Here is a 20,610-nt window from a genome sequence, read left to right as displayed (position 1 = left end):
TTTTGTTTTAATGAAGCTGAAACAATTTTACATTTGTTTTACCATTGCCCATATACATTATTATTCTGGAATGCAGGTAAAGATTTTGCTTACAACAGAACCAAAAACACAATAGTAATACCACCAAAATATTATTTCTATCTTTGAAAGCAAAAAAAAAAAAAAAAAATAGATATCTTTCAACATTAGTTTCATAATATTAATGGCAAATTTCCATGTTCATAAATTCACAAAATTCCTTCCAAATTTTCACCTTTTCCTTATTGAGTTTAGTTACTATATGAATAATAACGTTTTTGAATGACAAAAAAGGTGAAAGAACACTGACATATTGTGATGCCTGTATTTGCTTAATTCCCAGAGGTGTATAGAGCACTGATATATCCTACTCAAGTAGAAGTACTGTTACTTGATTGAGAAATTGTACTCATGTACAACTACAAGTAAGTTATACATAAAACACTCAAGTACCAGTAAAAAGTAGCTCAAACCAATAGTACTCTAAGTAAAAGTTACTTAAACTAGTTACTTTCACCCCCCACGTTCATTTTTGGTGATAAATCTTGCCACAATTCCCTTGCGTACAGTAAATATCTCATGTATAAACTTAAAAAGGAAGAGACCAAATCTACCACAATTGGAACTTCATCTATATAAAAAAAGGTTTGTCAAAAGGTACAATTCTTTTTTTAAATAAAATAATACCAATGAATTCAATTCAAAATAAAAAAAAATGTACATAAAGGGCCCATGTTAAGCTAAATCGACTTTTCTGTGCTTTAAACATCATAAAGTGTTATTAGGGCTTCATACACATGCCCAAAGTGTTTATTTCATTAATTCCCTCAATCATTAGTTAGAGGGTGATTTACTCCTTTTTTACTGCAGGGTGAGCACAAACACCTCGCTCCAATTTGATGACGCGTTCCCACTTTGATGACAAATTTGAAGCGGAGAACTGGAGAAGCCGCGCCTCCAGGAAGCTCTCTGCCGTGATTGACATGTAAACAGACACGCCCACAAAGGTGAGCATTTCAGCATCCTTCATGCAGTGCTATGTATGTATTTTCTACAGTCTATGTATGTACCGGCAAACGCCCCGCCCCCACGCTCTGTCTCGTGTTTATAAAGCAGCAACAGCTCGGCTACAGAGTGGGTGGGAGGAGGGCGTACCGTCCTCTGGCCCAACGTCACCGTGTGGGGAGGAGGAAGTCAGTGGCCCATCTATAAACACACCCACTCATGAATATGCATAAGTAGGCCACAAATCAGCCTGTTTGTGTAGAGTTGCTCAGAAAGTGACTTTTCAGAGGCTAAAACTCTGGAAAACAGGTGAGTTTGGGAAAATGAACCTCAAATACTATGTTTTTGGGTTTCTTAGAACAAATGGAGATGGGTGAAAAATAGCATGACCTTTAAGTACAAGTAAAATTACTCATTTAAAAATATACTAAGTAAGCCTTTCATCACACCGTCAACCACAGGGTTTGTTCTCCTCCCACTGACGGTTTGATTGTAACGTGCTGTATTGATACATGGTTTAATTCAAGGTGGAGATCAGTTTCATTCATGTTGGTTAGCCTCCAACACTCAGAGAAGAACCGGTACCTCCCACTCAGGAATGAGCGTCTCTGTCCCGCCTCATTTACTGCCTACACTGAGGTTCAGTCTCCTCCAACACAGCACATTTAGGGAGCGCTTTGCTGACACCACCTATTCACTTAGCAAACTTAAAGATAAAAATCCAAACAGTCCCTCAGGATGTTAAATAAAAATGTCTGTAATCTTCCCTTCCTTCACTGGAATGACACTGATTCCTTTTAAAGATTCATTCCTCCAGGCTACAACCATCTCCTCCATTAAGTACAGTGGCAGACTGCTTTCCTGGAAGGTAGTGTGTGTAAACTCTCCCGCACTGATCAATTCACTGGCTTAATTACATCAATAGGTTAATTGGCTGCTTGTGTAGTGCTTGTGGATTTTTTTTTCTTCTCCCCCCTGGAGAGTTGCTGTGTAACACATCCCCTATTAAAGTTAAAGATGTGCTTTGACAACGCTATCCTGGATAACCTTCCACGCCTCCACAATCCAACACGTGTCCAATAAGATTAGCCGTCATTGAGCTGCAGCATTTAGCTGAGTTTTTGTCAAGTGATGTGACTTCCTGTTGCAATACTGAGACATGAGTGAGAGGAGGCTTTTATCTGTATACAATTATTTATACATTGCAGGGTTACAAGCAGCTTTTAGCAATTCAAGTCACTCAATACAGCCAAATGCAATGTTCACTCATTCAACCATTAAGGTTTTACGTAGACAGTGAGTCACTCAGACATTTGTTTACAGCTACAGAGCCTTAAAGCTGCAGTATGTAAAATTGTGAAACTGAAAAGACCACGCTCCCCCCTCCTCGTGAAAGCACACGACTGTGGAGCGGTTTGCAGTGACTTTTTCGCTAAATCTGGTGACTTTCAAACTCCTCTTAGTGAATTGTTTCTCACAAGCAATGACTGACAAATCTAGCGACTGTTTCTTGTGTTATTGAACAGTTTTCTGATGTTTTAGAGACTGAAAACTCGTATCACTCTGTGGTTACTGTCCTAAATGTGCAGCAGGTGCTGCCGTGAACCCCTCCCCCTCCCCCCATCTAAAAGATCACAGGCGGTCATGAGGTCAGAGGTGAAAGAAGATGCACAACATTCTGCATCCAGACTTTCCACCTTGGGTATGTTTGTCCAAGGATTACACACAATTTATTCCATCCGTTGACACTCTCTCTGACATCACGAGGTGGCGCGGACCCCACGTAGTTGCGGATGTCCGCGTGACCCTCTGTGGAGTCTGTTCCAACTATGTTTGGGCCTTTAGACTGTTGCTTCTTCATGTCATTCTTCCTTGCCGTTGCACTTTCACAACTGTTGGCTGTTATTAATCACATGCTTCTTTTCTTTATGGTGCAGTAGATACACGAGCTTGCTTTGGCATTGAACATAAATAAACACAGCCAATTAAAGGACATGTGAGCGTAAAAGCGGAAGTGATAAATTTCAAAATAAAATTAGGAAAACATTAAAATAAATACATATACAGTATACTGTATATTTACACAACATGTTGGTTACATGTCTGATCTTAGATACATTTGTGACCGTAGTTTTTTAAAAAATAATTAAGAGTGATGGTAAAATGTCAATTGTTCAATGTTTTGTGGGCTTGTAAAAAAACACAGATAATCAGGTTTGAATCTGATCTTTTACGATGAGGAAGTGTTGCTAACATCAACACTGCTATTCCGCCCAATCCTTTCAGGTCTGAACCAGTCTGGATGACTTGAATCGATTGAGTCTAAGAAGATTTGCCAACCCAACGCGTCACTGAAATAGTATCAGACGTTTAGGAAATTGAAAGCATTATCCCCAACTGTGTTTACAATTGATAATATTCAGTTTTGTTTCCAAAGGATTAAAACATTAGTCCTGCTGTGTTACTACACACACACATTGCCAACATCATTTTCTTCCTCAGACCTTCCTCTGTGCTTTTCATCCTTTTTAAAATCCTCTCCTGTCGAGTTGTCTTCTTTCCTCCCACATCTATCTCTCTGTTCCTCCCCCTCATTCTCAGCTTCCCATTGTATCCAGTTATCCGTCACCAACCTGTCCTCTTTATCCTTGTTCACGCCACCTCGTATCCTCCGCTGCCACTCCTTTTTCTTCTCCCAAGGTTGGCATTTCAAGAACAACAATTCTGGGATAAACTCAAGCCCAGGTTTAAATCTGGCAGATACCTGTATGTGTCATGTTCTAGGAAACATGTATACGCTCCTATCGTCCTCAGATTTGTCAAGCAAAACCACACGTTCTACTTAGGTTTACCAATCATTCCGTTTAATAACATCACCTCCTGAAATGCATCTATGGTGACGCTCAAATGTCTTTTTGTTTGTTTTCAGTTGATCAGCGACTGAATGGAAGAGAATAAATCATTTTGTGCACTGAATCTTAACTGTGAGCTTAATCCAACGCTTTAATGTAAATATTCAGACAAAGAAGAATTTTTTTATGTTGTTGTAATACAGGTCAGGGACGTTCAGTGAGTCAAACTTTACTTGTCTGTCCTTTATAGTCATAACTTATAGATCATCTATTGGATGCATTTTATATTATTTAGTGGTATTATCATGTTCTTCATGGCAAAGATGTGAAAAAAGGTAAAGAACAACATCTACTCCTACACTTAACGTCTGTAAAAAACAGATAATATCTATTTTATAATAATACAAAAAAATAGATCTTTTGCAGCAGGAATTGTGGGCAGGAGACACAACTGGATCACAAGTCACCCGTTAATAAACACTAACTCGATCTTCAAATACACCCCTTATTATCAACATGGTGGGCAATCACTCAGAGATGCCGAACATTAGTCACACCCAAGGAGTCCACATCTCTGCCAGCATAAACTCTGAATATTCAACAACTCTCATAATCTTTGTTTGATTCAATAAGGGAAGTTTCAATTTTTCATTTATCTAAATTAAAAACACCAGTTGCCCCTAACAGAGATAATCCAGGACGCCACACAGAGCGGCGGGCAATCATGCACCCAGTCCTGGATACCTGCTGTTCTGCATGTTTTAGATAAATTCCAGGTACAAAACAACTGATTGTAATGAGTTCTTATAAATAATCAGCAGAGGAAATGTTCAACTTCCATTTCTCTTCCTCACTTTCTTCATTTATTCACAACTTTGTTGCCCTGCACTATTTCTCTCCTCCTTTATTTATTTTTTTTTTATTAAATATTATTTTACAATGCCTGTATATGCTATCAAAGGTCAACACTACATGTAGTGCAACCCTTTTGCGACAGCTATGCATGTTTTTTTTTATTGCAAGGAAACAAATGCATGTATTTCATTGCTTAATTGTGACGATCAGCAGCCCTCCCTAAGGCAGTTGTTCTCAACCTTTTCAGCCCGCGACCCCCAAAATAAAGGTGGCAGAGACTGGGGACCCCCACTGTACCTGAAGGTGGTTGAACACAGACATGAACATTGAAGAACAGTCATGTGGAGACAGGGCCATTTATAATGGGAATAAAGGGGAAAGCTTTTTGGGGTCCATCCATAAAGTCAGAAAAATGATGATTGATTGTTCTATGAATCTGTGATAACCACATTTATTTATCTGAAAAATATCCACTGTTCACAAGGAAGTCTATTATTATCTGCGCCCTAGTATATAGTCATCTTAAAGATGTAAAGACTTGTTTTAATCAGAAATAAAACGAGTTAAAAGTGACAAAAACATGGAGGAAAAGGCAGAGAGATGGGATTTTTTTTTTAAACAGAAATTGGCTAAAAGCAAGTTAGAGTGGCCAAAAATGGACGGGAAAAAGTGTTAATATTGTTTTAAAAGTAGGAACAATTTGTTTAAACTGGCAACAAATGGGCATTAAAAATAGTGAATGTAATTAAACTAGCAAAAATTAGCATGAAATATGGTGAAAAGAGGTTAAAAGTGACAATAATAGGTGAAAATATGCAACATTTTGTAGGAAAAGTGGAGGAAAAGGTGCTAAAACTGTCTTAAAAGTGGAAAAAATGTGCAGAAAAGGAATTTGATGGAAAAATGTAGCAAAAGTAGGCTTAAATTTTGTATTAATATTCTGTTTCTTAAAAGCATCTGGCGACCCCCTTCCAGTGTCTCGTGTCCCCAAATGGGGTCCCGACCCCAAGGTTAAGAACACCTACCCTCAGGAATTAGAGGTAAAGACATAAAAAGAGAGGGCAGTGTTATACCCTGGTGAGGGGGAAAGGGACAGAGAAGAGGGAGTTAGGGTGAGACATTAGAAGGAGTGGTATATATCAAGCTATTTTGGTTGTGCTGAAAGTATAATGCGATGCTACTATTGTGCATGATTCTCTCCTTCTTTATAAGACTTGGATCCACTCACCCAGTGAGATCTTCTCCCCGGAGTCGGCCGGCAGGACAAAGATAAGCAGGGTCATGGAGGACAGCAGCACACACGGGATCAGCAGGTTCAGAGCGTAGTACAGAGTGCGCCGTCGTATCGTGATGACAAACGTCACGTCTGGGTACGGCTCTTTGCAGCAGTCATAGAAGACCTCGTTCCTGTTCCCGGGAACGCCTGAAAAAGCCGAGGCAGAGTCAGGCTGAAGCTGAGGCTGGAACACAACGTTCCTCCTACTCACTCACCAACAAGGTCCCACTCTCCGTTGGGCATGTAGCCTGAAACGTCAGCGTCAGTCATCTGCAGGTCCAGCAGCCAGCCGTCGTACGTCCAGGAACCAAACTTTAGCTCACATTTCTGAATGTCAAAAGGAAACCAGCGCACATCCACGTTGCATGTGCTCGTGAAGATTCCTGAGGAGGACCAACAGGACAACGCACAGACATTTACTGTCAACCCTAAAAAATTAAATTAATCTTCTGTGGCCAACAGTACATTTGACTTGTACTTAAGAACCTTTTAAAAGAAGTGAAGTCACTTGTTTCGACACCCAACTGTTACTGAGTAAATATCTTGTTTTAAAATGATCAACAGACATTGCGAAACTACAAAAAATGAAATGACCAGACAACAATCAAATCCATCACATCATAGCCGACCAATCAGATTAAACGTAATACACGATGCCAAAACAGCATTAAATGGAGGTTATTTTACCACTTTCTAAGGTTTAGATTGTGGTTTCTACCTATTATGTTGTTACCAACATGGCACGTTTGGCATGGCACTGTTTTAGAGTTCATAAATGTATCTATACTTAGAGCCTGAGATTTTTTTTTTAAATTTGAAATTGAATTAATTGGTATTTTTTATTATTAATTGTACATTTTTGACAAACCTTTTATTTTCTACAGATGCCTTTGTGGAAAAAAAAATAAGTTCCAGTTGTGCAATACTTTGTCTCTTCCTTTTTTAAGTTTACACATGAGATCTTTACTGTATGCAAGAGAACCATGGCAAGATTTATTACCAGAATTAAACATGGGGGAGGAAGTAACAAGTAACTTTTACTTTGAGTACTATTTAATTCTGCTTGAATAAGATATATCCAGTGCTTAATTTGTAAATCATCAGGTCCCGGGACACAGGCCGGGTGTTGTTTCCGGCAGTGAGAGAGAGACAAAAATTTCACGGTATGCATTTTTTTAAGTGCCTTTTGCTAAATAAATGAGCCAATGATATCACGTGAACACAGACAACTAATTAACCTAAATGTTTAACAAAATAATGATGAATCAGCCTTTAAAAAGCACAGATAATCGGCCGTTATAGAGCGCATCCGTCTCTCTCTGAGTGACAGCTGTGAAATCCGCCATGTTTCAGCACAAACAGCGCAAAATCACCGCTAATTTAGCCACTTTCATCACCAAGGTCACCAAACTTTCAGAACACAAAAACTCACAAATACTAAATATTTACAAACTTTTAACACCCATAAAGATGCGGTCACACCGACTGACGCGACTAGATAACATTCAAAATCAATGCAAATAACGCAACTTGCATGATTTGATAGTTGAAAAATTTGAACTTTTAAAGTGACTTCAAGCAACAACTCCCCCGGTCGTCACTTTCTGTACAGCCGAGGCTGCAGCCCCTCCCTCCCGCTACAGTGAGACGCCTGCAGCGGGAGGGCTGTACACTTCCCCAACTTACCGGGGCAAATTGAAAGCGAGTGAACTCATCCTTTAGTAACTCTGTGAGTTGATGATTTAAACTATTAAAGCGGAGCTGTCTATGATAAGTGCTGCAAACGTACGGCCGGAGAAGAAGTGATCAGCCCTCTCGATGCAGCAGCCCTATGAGCGCTCTTCCTCGCTCAGTTTTTACATTCAATTGACTTCAACTCAATAAAAGACGCAGCGGTCCAAATATTATATAATCAAAACACCAAAAAGCAAATGAGGTGCTGAAAAAAAAGAAAACTTAGGTGCTGGATTCAATCAAATAAGTGTCGGTCACAATCTGGGAGGTGCCGCAGGATCCGGTCCAAATTAATCTCTGGATATATCAGTACTCTTTACACCTCTGGTAGCTATAAAAAAAAAATATTTGTACTGCTGAGTCTAAAATGTAGGACTTTCGTCTTCCACTGGGTAATTCAGATGAAAAGCACTGGAGAGCACTGGCAGAAGGTCTGTCTTAACATGAAGTTGAATAATAAACAGTCTTTCTGAGCTGTCTGTTGTTTAAGATTTTTTTTTTCACCTACTTCCAATTTATATTCATCTGCAACAACAAAGTTCTAAACTAATAAAACCTTGGAACCTCTAACAAGATCAAACAAGTCCAGACACAGTATTTTCATCATTTCCTGCACTGCAGTGCATTCAACGCTTTCAGTCACAGTGAAAAATGAGATTGTGCAGTAACAGGATTACAGACTCTCATAATGACTGAATTAAAACACTGAAACAAACACACAAATTAAGCCTGCGTTTGCCCAAATTACAGATGCTTTTTTATTCAAACACACACACACACACAGTGTTCTCCAACATGTTATCAGCCTTTGGTGATGATTGGGAACATAAAGCAGAGTTCAGAGGAGAGTGAAGCGGTTACAGAACACAACGCTGTCCTATTTAACCCTTATTCAACTAATTAGTTAGAATTTTCTATTTCACGCCTTCCACTTACTCTGACTGCCTCTGATTTGTTGCCCTTTCCATTGATGAGGTTGATGTCTTAAACTCGCTCCTGTTATGAGCTCGTCATCATCATTTTACAAGGATTGTGTTGAAGTATTTTAGTCTTTCTGTGGACCAAAGAGAAATCCAGCTCACTCTCTCCACCAACACACTTTATTCCTCAGCCTGGAGCAACCCCCTTACTTGTAGCCTATACGGCTCCCAAAATATACCTCCATTGTTAGGAATAACTTCTCCCAAGACAGGCGTGGGGATAAACTTCTGGATAGCAGATTAATCCATAACTGGTGGTCAAAACCTTGATAATTTCCACTATGGTTAAAATAAACAGTTCAGCCTGCAAACATTAGCATAAAAGATGATGTAGTAATCATGCAAATTATTAAAATAATAATTAACTAACTAAAAAAATTCCTGCAACCTGCTGGACTTAAAGTGTAAGTACACCCCCACGTTTTTGCTGATTTGCCGCTCGGGGGAAATTTAAAAAATGCCTTGCATTTAAAAAATGCCTAATACAATCTGCATGGGAAAGAAGAAATTTGTCCAGGCCATCCCACAGCTCAAGTTATATTCATGTTTATGTAGGCCTATTTTATTCCCAATAGAATGATAATATGTAGACATTCTTTTGACCAGTTAATTTATATTGATCTTGAAATTTGGGAACTGATTCAGATTCAGAAACTTTATTTATCCCTGAAGGGCATTTCAGTTTCAGTTACATCCCGTCCAAGAAAACGTGAAAAAAACACATATAACATGAGAGTACATGGGAGGACAAGGACAGGAGAACTGAAGGTCGCCACAAGGTGAAAAGTGGGTGGACAACAGGAGGAGAGAAGAGTTCCCTAGTTCCCTGGAGATAGACCTACAGGACTTTTGTCTGTTTTTCATTTGTCGACAGGATCCAAACCTCTGTTTGTCAGTTGTTTAACCCTTTAATCTCTCACAGTGCTCGAGCTTTTCTCCGCCTGTTTTGTAAACCCTGCAAGCACTTCCTGCTCAAGCACTTCTGACTGTTCTTACATTTCCACTGAAGGCATCTCATCAAAAGGATTCCTGAGCCACGAGTTCATGGTTTTTCACTTCACAGGGCTTTTCCTCCTCTAACAGTTGGATTTGGTCCTCCGTCGATACATTGAGTATAAAGTAAAAAGGAAGTAAAGATCTGTAGAATCCCTGGGGAGTCATTAATTCACCAGTCCTACATTTAGATTGAAGTAGGAAGCAGAGGAAGCGAGAGTTTCTTCTTTTTTTAGGTCTTTTTGAAACCATAAGCAGCCATGAGCCAGTGGAGCTGTTAGAATCTGATACATTATTAATATCAAGTGCACAAACAGACAAAATAATGTCAAAATTACAAAATAAGATGCAGGGAGTTGAGAAGGATGCTCACCTGGAGGGAGATACTCAGCGTAGCCACTGGAGTTCACCAGTACGTTGGTCTTAAAGGTGGAGTCAAAGTCGTCATCTGCACTGAGAGAAGGCACCAACGGAGCACAATTAATCTCTGAAACCTGTGTGTGTGTGTGTGTGTGTGTGTGTGTGTGTGTGTGTGTGTGTGTGTGTGTGTGTGTGCGTGCGTGCGTGCGTGCGTGCGTGCGTGTGTGTGTGTGTTTTACCTGTTGTAGAGTAGGATATCTGGTGTCCAGATCTGATCTGTGGTGAAGCGAAGATTTCTCACTCCGGGGTGCTGGCTTTGGTTCCACTGGAGATAATGATCAAACCAACCCTAAGAGCAAAAGGAGAGTAAGGAAGGAAGATTGAAGATGGGGATGATAAAGATTAAAGGTGCAAAAATGAGATGATGACGAGGGAAACAGGACTTACTTATATGTACTAATATATATCATAAAAAAGATCTGAGTGTGATCGATAAAAACACAATTTCTGTGTCAGTGTGGTTGGTTAGGATCTCTTATCTGATGGTATTGTAGTGCAATATATACATTAAATGTATACTGTAAATGTTTACCATACGATATAACCCTCTATCGTTTGTATCGCAAATATAGCTACAAACGTGTCTTACAAATGGAAGTGTTAATTCATCACCAGCTGCTCTAGAAGGAAACCTCTACCATCATATATGATCTAATGGAGTTTGCAAGTAAAATTCACTACAGGTAGAGTTTAAAATGATAGCGGTGGCCATTATTGTTGGTTTTTGTGCCACCTCGTGGCATTTCCACGTACGAATTTACAAATCAGAACACGTGACAACAGTATATGTAGCAAGAGTCATGAATATTCCTTCATTGAGAAGATTCTTAAACGAGAAGTACCATTTATTTTGGGATTTTTTTTTTTTTTAGTTTATTTTTTAAATATAATAAAATATTTCATGAATATCAATTTTCCATTCATTTCAAGTAATTCTAAAGAACCTATATTGTGATAAAAAATTTTCACCATATCACACAGCACTATCTTTTCATATCTCCTCATTTCCTGTTCCGTTGGTAATATTACTGCCCAATATTTGCCATAAAATGTGATATAATTTAACACTGGTACATGTTTTTCCACTGATATAGAAAAAAACGTTATGCCCTATTGATCTAAAACGCTGAGCGGAGCATCGACCCAAAAACTGAAGTAACCACACGAGTGTGTCGTACAGTCAGAAATTGAAAAAGTCCAACACCGACTACAAAGTCAATCGATTAAAGAAATATTTTACATAGAATTCACCAGAAGGGCAATAAAAGGAAGCTCAGATTTGCCTTCTTTGTGCACAAGGCGTGGTTTTATGTTTATTTGTCTACTGAAGTCAACGTGTGAACAGCGAGACAAGTCGAGGGAAGATGAGACAAAGGCACAGATGATAAAGTCAAGGCTGTTTGCAGTGTTTCACTGCTTTGGTTTTCGCCTGTCTGTCTGTCTGTCTGGGTGTGTGTGTGCGTGTGTGTGTGTGTGTGCGTGTGTGGAGGTGTTAAAGAAACAGTCTGGCTGTGCACACGTTGACGCCCACATTTCTGCAGCTTCTGCACTTCAAACACGTAAACACCATCAGTCTGAGTGCAAGCGGATTAGAAACCAACTAGTTCAGAGCAGCGCGCGCAACAGGCACAAAATTCTAAATTGGAATGTTTAAAAAAAAAACACATTCCTCCTTGTCTTCGTGAAGAGACGAGCTCTATTTTAATTCACCTTGAAATTTCAGTGATCATGTCAAGCTTTTATTACAGCTTCAGATCACATTTTATAAATGATGTGCTTCAATGCTCCGAGTGCGTCATCTTATCATCACTCTGAACTTGTAAGGTGTCCTTGAGGATAACTTACCATCCGCAGCCACATGTTAGAGGTCAACACCTGATTCTTCTCATCCTGGAAAACAAGAAAAACTCAAAATACATTCAAACTCAAATGGACGATTTCTAAACTGTGGCTGTGTTCGAAATGGCACACTCTGTACTACGCATTACCAACTCAATGAGTATATACTGTCTATTATACACTATAAGTATGGTTAGGAGGATTAGGATGATGAGCGTTCCCACTGAAGTATAAGGCCAAGTTTGCGAAGATGCATTTTAAACCTACAACAACAAAAAACCTGAATCACACTGAGGATAAATATCTCTGTTGATTCTCCACATTTGAAAGTTCTGAAAACATTTGAAGCGAGAAAAGAACTAAATAAAACACACGTGTCAAACTCAAGGTTCTTTAGAGCATCAAATTCAGCCTGCTCAAGAATACATACATTAAATTAAATTAAAATTCACAATATTTGCAGAGCTCAGTTTTGTAGTTCTTATATCACATGATGGCAGTCATCTTTAATCCAAATTGTTGAAAAAAACTCTCAATTTTTCCAAAGTCTGGCAAATTTTCTTCAAATTATTCCACGAAAATTCCCCAAACTCCCAAAATCAGGGAAATTTAAGTGAAGATCCTGTAGGGACTGATATAGTCACATACTTTAGCATTTATATATTATTTATATTTTTGGAAGTTCAAACGAGTGGTTGAATTTGCTCTTTTTCCCACACAAAATCTGTGGCCCACTTAAACTCAAACTGGTTCCTATTTGGCCCCTGAACTAAAATGAGTTTGAAGTAGAACATCAACATGGTGTCATTTGATCCATAAAACTCACGGAAACACATTCCATGCCGACATTTTGGAGATTTTCAGAGACCCTACTGCAGGGGTGTCCAATTCCGGTCCTCGAGGGCCACTATCCAGCATGTTTTAGATGTTTCCCTCTTCCAACACACCTGATTCAAATGATTAGGATCGTTATCAGGCTTCTGCAGAGCTGGATGAGGACTTGATCATTTGAATCAGGTGTGTTGGAAGAGGGAAACATCTAAAACATGCTGGATAGTGGCCCTCGAGGACCGGAATTGGACACCCCTGCCCTACTGACAAAACTTCCAGTTAACTTCAAAACAAGAGCCCTATTTACAAAAGTGTTAAGAAAAACAATGGAAGACGAGAAGAGACGCTTTTATTTTGAAAAGGGAATGTTGAACTTTTAGCTCGAAGCCACTCCCAGGACGATTTTACGTCCCGCTCGCAATGCATCATGGGGCGGTTGAGTATGACTAGTGTGCCCACAGTGCATACTTAAAAAATGTCCCGATATAGTATACATCAGGGTATTTCTTGCGTACTCAATCTTCCCATACTATCTATTGTGAACGCACTACATACTCAAATTGACGTCTGACGTAGTATAAGTAGTACATCAGGATGTGATTTCAAACACAGCCTTTATGTTTTTTCAACTTTATTAACCATGAACTAATATCTTATCGGAGATAAGGATTGGTGTATTATTATTATTACTATTATTATTATTTCGGTTTATTTGGATTACAAACCTAAATATTAATGGACAAAAATCATTGTTTTCTCAAACTAATTTAAAAATCTTTTTGCAGCCACTTCCAGAAACATGACATTAATAGACCCACCAGGGGCATAATGAATGGTAACCGTAAAATACCATAACTCTACTTTCTCCATCAAAGGCCGTCAACACTGGAACACATTGCCAACTGATTTTAAATTCATTCCAGATATAAAACTTTTTTTCCAATAAAGATTAAGTGGTGGCTAAAAGCAAATCAAAGCTGTAGCCATTAACTTTATGTCTTGATGGAGGTCATATTTGACTGTAGGTGGCTATGGTTGATGATTTGTAGTGTTGGTTCTGTAGGACGTCATTTGATACTGTGCTGGTTGTTTATAGGCCTGTTGTGATGATTGTATGGGTGTTGTGTAGTATAGTGTCATTTTAGCAAGTGTACTATTTACATTTAGTACATTGTATTTAATTTGCTGTTGCTATGGCTACAGAGACTCACCACATCCATGATCTGTATCAAACTGAGCGTGAAAATGACGGTCAGAGGATGAGAGTCGTTGCCAACGGGCCGCTCCATCCGATTGTAGTCCTTCAGGAGGTTTTTCAGCAGGTTCCTTTGGTGGGGGCCCTGCAATGAAACTAAAGAGGCAGAAAGAGAAGCTCACATTAGAAATAATCAGATTAATAACTTAAATAGTTTGTATGTATGTAGAAAATTGAAGTATTCTTACTTTTGAGCAAATTGACAGCAGTGTTAAAGGAAAACAAGGAAAAGGGAATCGATTGCATTCCCTTCTGTTTAACCTTTACATGCTTCCTTTAGGACAAATTTTACAGAACTGTAAGGTTGATTATCAGAGCTATGCAGATGACACACAACTATATCTATCACTGAACCCAGATGACCATGGTCCCATTGAGGTGTTGTGTGACTGTTTAGAAAAAGTAAACTGCTGGATGAGTGAAAACTTCCTTCAACTAAACCATGACAAGATGGAGGTGATTGTCTTTGGTAACAAGGAAAAGAGGACTGCTGTCAGCAATTATCTTGAGTCTCGATCTTTAAAAGCTAAAGACCAAGTCAAAAACCTTGGTGTTCTGATTGACTCAGATCTTACATTCAGCAGTCAGATCAAATCTATCACAAAAACAGCCTTCTACCACCTAAAGAACATCTCCAGAGTGAAAGGTTTAATGGCTCAGAAAGACCAGGAGAAACTGGTCCATGCTTTTATCTCCAGCAGACTGGACTATTGTAATGGTCTTCTGACAGGAATCCCCCAAAAGAGCATCAAACAGCTACAGCTGGTTCAGAACGCTGCAGCTCGGGTCTTAACCAGAACAAAGAGGTCAGAGCACATTACTCCAGTTTTAAAGTCTTTACACTGGCTCCCAGTCAGCCTCAGAATAGACTTTAAAGTTCTGCTACTGGTGTATAAATCTATGAATGGGTTTGGTCCAGAATACATCAGTGACATGTTAGTCAGGTATGAACCCAGCAGGTCTCTCAGATCTATGGACACAGATCAGATAGTGGAGCCCAGAGTTCACAGTAAACATGGTGATGCTGCTTTTAGTTGTTATGCTGCAAAGAAGTGGAACAAACTGCCAGCGGAGCTGAAGTCAGCATCCAATGTGAACATTTTTAAATCAAAGTTAAAGGCACTTTTTTTCTCTACTGCATATGATTGAGAGAGAGATTTTTTGTCATGTTGTTGATGTAATGATGATTTTACTGATGATTTTAATTGATTTTACTGATGATTTTAATTGATTTTACTGATGATTTTAATTGTTCTTATTGATTTAAATGTTCTTATTGATTTTAAACAATTGAATGTTTTATCATGTAAAGCACATTGAGTTGCCTTGAGTATGAAATGCGCTATATAAATAAATTTGCCTTGCCTTGCCTTGCATTAATGCATTTGGCGGGAATGTATGTATGTGTTTTTACTATGTGCTATATTAATTTTATTTTTATTTATTTATTTATTCAGTTTATTTCCGACATGGTTACATTCACTTTTTTTTTTTTTTTTTTTTTTGTACATGCCGAAAAAGGAGACGAGAGAAGCAGTTTGCTTATCTGGGTCCCGTCCCCTGTTTTACCATCGCAAATTTACATGGGTTTACATGTCTCTCTGGTCAAACATTCTTGAGTTGTTCTGAACAGTCCTTTCTTGTGTATTCTCATCTGTAGTCAGTGTTGTGTTGTTTTTATTCCTCTTCCTCTCTATTGTTGTTCGCGTTGGCCTTGTTCCCTGCCAGACGTATATGTGAATGCGTGTTACTTATTATTGTTTGTACCTCTTTTATATGGACCGAATTGGTCTGAAATAAAGTTTAAATGAAATAAATGCAAATACAGCTGATCCAGAGTAAAAATGATTCAAAAATAGCTTCACCCAAAAGGAGGAAAACCAACTAATCTGGCAACATTTAGCACACAGCGTGAGAAAACTGTGTTCATTTGAACTCATTTCTTCATATTAAGCTTAAATAGATCGTCATTGTTTTTTTTTAATATACAGATTTAAATACGCAAATATGTATTTACAGGAAAACTAATTTAAAATTGTATTAGAAATATTTTTAAATCATCAACACCATTGCATGTTTTGGCATTTTCCTAAATAAAATGAGGAACCCAGGTTGAATCAGGTTGCCTTACTGAATACAATATTAAAATTGTGAATTTATCCATTTATAAAAAAGAAGCATGCGATGAGAACTTATTACATGAATCTAATTCCAAACCTTGGTAAATCCTGTCAGTGTGCAATTGGCACTAATTAATATATAACTGGATTATTAGGAAGAGCTCCAGGCGAACAAACGGTGAGTTCTCACCAATGTGCAGAATAATCTACATTTATTTATTTTTTTAACCAATAACTTGACAAACCAACTGAACACATTTTAGTTGCTGGTGTTTCTGTCTAATATCTTCCTCTGCTGTCAGACTACACTCGGCACACAGCATCGTCTGCACCAATAGGAAGGCAAGATGGAAGCACCGATGTATACATGCACCTTAACTAATGTGCCATCACATTTCTGCACGAGATCCCCGACATGCAAATGGGGTTTTGATGGGAAATGATGAGAGAAGTGTTCAGTTTGGATTCACAGAGTAAATTTCAATCGGTCTGTTAAAAAAAAAAACAACAAGAGCAACCAGCCTTTGGATCAACCACACGTGTCCAGAAATATCACAACTCCCCAACCAAAAAAAATACTGAAACTGAAGAAGCAAACAGGTGAGCAACATTCCCACTCCACCTCGTCATCCTACTTTGAATGGACACTCCTGTCAACACAGAACTGACAGCAGTTTCTTAAATGTGTCTCTGCTGCAATCGGATTCCTGAACACAGGAGGAAGAGAAGAAAAAAAAAAGACTGAGAGGTGGAAGCAGGCTCACCGTGGATCAAAGCACACAATCCAGACAGGAGCAGAGCCAGCGAATGCCACATTCTGGTGAAGAGCAGGAGGGAAGCAGAGAGCCGAGGAGGAAGAGGAGGAAGAGGAGGAGGAGGAGGAGGAAGAAGAGGATGAGAAGCTCCGGATGTTAGAAGAGGTTTAGGGAAAAAAAGGAGGAGGGGATGAAGGAAAGGAATCAGGAGAGGAAGAAGAGAATCAAGAACCTGATGGAAATCCTCTGCTCTGCATCCAGTCGGCATCAGAGGGAATGAGAGAGAGAGAGAGAGAGAGAGAGGGAGAGCTGCGGTGTAAAGAAGAAAAGGAGGTGATGGAGGGATGGGGGCTGCTCTCTCTCTTTCTCACTGTGAGATGGGACTAGAATAGACAGAGAGAGAGAGAGAGAGAGAGAGAGAGAGAGAGAAATGTCAGTGAAGGAAGTGGATGGGTTGATGATAGAGTGGAGGCACCAAGGGATCTAATTGGTTTGTGACAATGACTTGACCTTAAACAATACAATAAAAAAAGACTGATGCACACGGGAAAAATATATATTACGCTCATGGAAAATCGATTCAGGAAGTTTAAGCAGAAGTCGCCCTCCTAAATAGGTCAGCAGACACGTTAGGAAAATAACCAGATCTGCAGGCAAAGTGAATAGTAACTGTTTTCTGCTTAAACAAGGAGAAAAGGCAACATCTTGGTTGAATTATGAACAGTTTTTGTCTTGGATTATAGAGAGAAATAAGGTCACAAGATACAGAGAATAGTTATCACTGCAAACAATATTCGGTGTAATCATTTACCATTTTTGTTTTACATGAATAGAGAAATGATTGGTGTACCAATGACTGTGCTCAAAGGTATAAACCTAAAGCAGCATAACGACAGAAACAGATTACGGACATCATCAGCTTTATAACATAGTCCTTTCTTCAGGTAAAGGAACAAAACGTTTTCTCTCACCAGACCCATGGTCATTCAATGAGTAGTTTTAATCATTATCAACAGAAGAACAAAAAAACTTACCCTCCAGTCACAAGTCTGTATTTTAAGCATTATACCACCACTGCCTAGTAAACCAGTATCCACTAAGGATGTCCGATATCACTTTTTTCCAGAACAAACATGTTACCGAGTACTGTTATGGGAACATATTGATGCAAACACAGTTGCTAAGAAAATTTTACTCATACTGATCTTCAATTTGACTTTTATCGTCTCACAGACAACATTGTACGTTCAGAAATTGATGAATCAAATGTAATTGGTTTAGGCTACAATTACGTCAGTGGTATCAGAGCTTGGCTGAGTTAGAAATTGCATATTCCGTACTATACAGTACAAAATATATACTGTCTACCATATAATATACTGTAAGTATGATTAGGATATCGACCAATGATGACCGTTCCCAATGAAGTATACTTTGAAGTTTCCCAAGATGCATTTTGAACCTACAACGACAAAAACCTGAAGAACAATGAGGCTAAATATCTATGTTGATTTTCCATCTTTGAAAGTTCTGAAAGTGACCAAAGAATATCAACATGTGGTCGTTTGATCCATAAAACTCACAGAAACACATTTCATGCCGACATTTCCGAGATTTTCGGCGACTTGCCATTGACTAAACTTCTTGTTAACTTAAAAACAAGAGCCTTATTTACAAAAGTGTTAAAAACTAATGGAAGACAAGAAGAGATGCTTTTGTTTAGATTTTTAGCTTGAATCCCATCCCAGGACAATTTTACATTCTGCTCGCAATGCATCATGGGGCGGTTGAAAGGTGTGCCCATCAAGCATACTTAAAGAATGTCTCGATATAGTATAAATTCTCGCATACTCAATTTTTTCATACTATCTAATGTGATCGCACTATAGCATATACTAATTTTGATGTTAGACGTAGTATGAGAGTACGTTTGTATACGTCCGTTACCCGGCATCGGCAGATCCCTAGTATCTGCTTATTTCCTACAATTAAAGTTTGTGTTCTTTTGTCACTTTCACTCTGCTTTGTAGCTTCAATGTTGTACAACAGATGCTTGTGTCTAACAATACGTTACATCACCTCAATCCAGAGATGGAGCTCTCCAAAAAATCATTTTCATTAAAAATCTAAATGAACAAAAACAGAAACCAAATGTTCTTGTTGTTTTTTGTTTGTTTTTTGTATTGAACATTTCCGTTAGATTGGGAAAGTGCCAGGCTCTGCAGGAGTCCGGTGGAATTGGGAATTGTTAAACTTCCCTCCACATTTGTCCTTCTGGAATGCTGATGCAAGCGCAGAGACAGTGAGGAAGAGGAGGGGGCAAGAAAGCAGGAAGAAAGGCTTGCACTGTATAATAGATTACCCTATTACTCCAGCAGCCCTTTGGAAATACCCCTCTCAGAAGGCAGCCTGTCACACATTCAGGGCTGCACATTCATGCTCGGCTGAACACACAGGATGGTGAATGGCCCTGGGAGGCAATAAGAAGGATGGCCAAGTCACGGGGAGCACATGGTGAACGGTACCAAAGGACACATTGTCTGAGCACTTCACCCTCAGCGATTCAGAATCCTGTTGCAACATCTCTGCTTGAATGTGTGTAAAACTACATGAGCCAGAAACCAAACTGCAGCTCTGGGGGGGCTTTGAGGTGTGGGTGACATCTGCTGGTTTGTTTTCTAAGTGCACACTGCCTGAAGCACAGAAAGCTGGTGGTAATCGCCAGCAAAAGAACCAGCGTTGTAAAGAGAGAACTAATGAGGAGCTGCTGTGAATTAAAGCCACGTTAATGAAAGCTGCAGCTGCAGGAAGAAAACAAAGATTATGAACCATTCATTTTGATATTAGCACAGCACCAGTTAAACACACATCACTAGATTAGCAATGGATAATTCTACGGCCCCATACTTACAAAATGGTGCTTTGGAGGGTTAGGTTCAGCGTATAGTGCAGGGGTGTCAAACTCATTTAGTTCAGGGGCCAAACACAGACCAGTTTGATCTCAAGTGGGCTACAGATTTTAGGCAAGAAAAAAGAGCAATTTACACTTTAATACGCCCTAGTTTTGCACTTCCAGGTATAAATTACAAATAAAGTGTATAAGAAACAGTGAATATCCCAGCATTTAATGGCCTTAAACTTTCATTCATCTACATATGCTTGATATTGTGAACATTTTTTATTTTTTTCGTAGAATAATTTAAGGAAATTTGCAGGATTTTGAAAAAAAATTAGTTATTTTCATCAATTTGAGATTAAAAAATAACTACCATCATAATGTGATAAAAGCATGGGAAAATTGTAAACCTGATCCATGTGCATTTGGAAGGACTGAGATATCTACAACAGAATTATTTTGTAATTTACACAATGATACATGTTTTTTCTGTCATTTTCACTTTCTCCTGTGGGCCGAATTAGATGCTCTAAAGAGCCGGATTTGGTCACCGGGCCTTGAGTTTGAAAGATTTGGTTCAGTGTATAATAGACAGCACCATATACAGACAAGAAATGATGACGATAATATATTTTACTAATGAATTGTTCTGGGAGGGAATGCTTAAAGAATGTAGGTCCCCCAGACGCCTAAACCTCAAGCAGCATAACATAACAGATTATAGATTATCCATGGTTTATGAAACTGTAGCTTAAGTGGATGATGAATGGAGATCGATTGG

The 20,610-nt window shown here is 38.8% G+C and overlaps 1 protein-coding gene across 1 annotated transcript in view; it reads right to left on the bottom strand.

Annotated features, from left to right (window-relative positions):
- The window catches only part of chrna11 (cholinergic receptor, nicotinic, alpha 11), a 39,418-nt gene extending 22,169 nt beyond the window's left edge, over nucleotides 1-17,249 (bottom strand). The window contains exons 1-7 of the mRNA XM_028461116.1: nucleotides 16,943-17,249; nucleotides 14,015-14,154; nucleotides 11,979-12,023; nucleotides 10,313-10,422; nucleotides 10,087-10,166; nucleotides 6,222-6,389; nucleotides 5,959-6,153 (exon numbers count right to left, since the gene is read on the bottom strand). Of these exons, the coding sequence (XP_028316917.1) occupies nucleotides 5,959-6,153; nucleotides 6,222-6,389; nucleotides 10,087-10,166; nucleotides 10,313-10,422; nucleotides 11,979-12,023; nucleotides 14,015-14,154; nucleotides 16,943-17,201 (997 nt within the window). The 5' untranslated portion in view covers nucleotides 17,202-17,249. The remainder of the gene's footprint in view (nucleotides 1-5,958; nucleotides 6,154-6,221; nucleotides 6,390-10,086; nucleotides 10,167-10,312; nucleotides 10,423-11,978; nucleotides 12,024-14,014; nucleotides 14,155-16,942) is intronic.
- Nucleotides 17,250-20,610: the final 3,361 nt, after the last annotated feature.

The sequence above is a fragment of the Gouania willdenowi genome, chromosome 11 (assembly GCF_900634775.1).
Source record: "Gouania willdenowi chromosome 11, fGouWil2.1, whole genome shotgun sequence".
Taxonomy (NCBI): Eukaryota; Metazoa; Chordata; class Actinopteri; order Blenniiformes; family Gobiesocidae; genus Gouania; species Gouania willdenowi.
The sequence above is the reverse complement of the archived record's forward strand: the minus strand, read 5'-3'. Positions and strand labels throughout refer to the sequence as shown.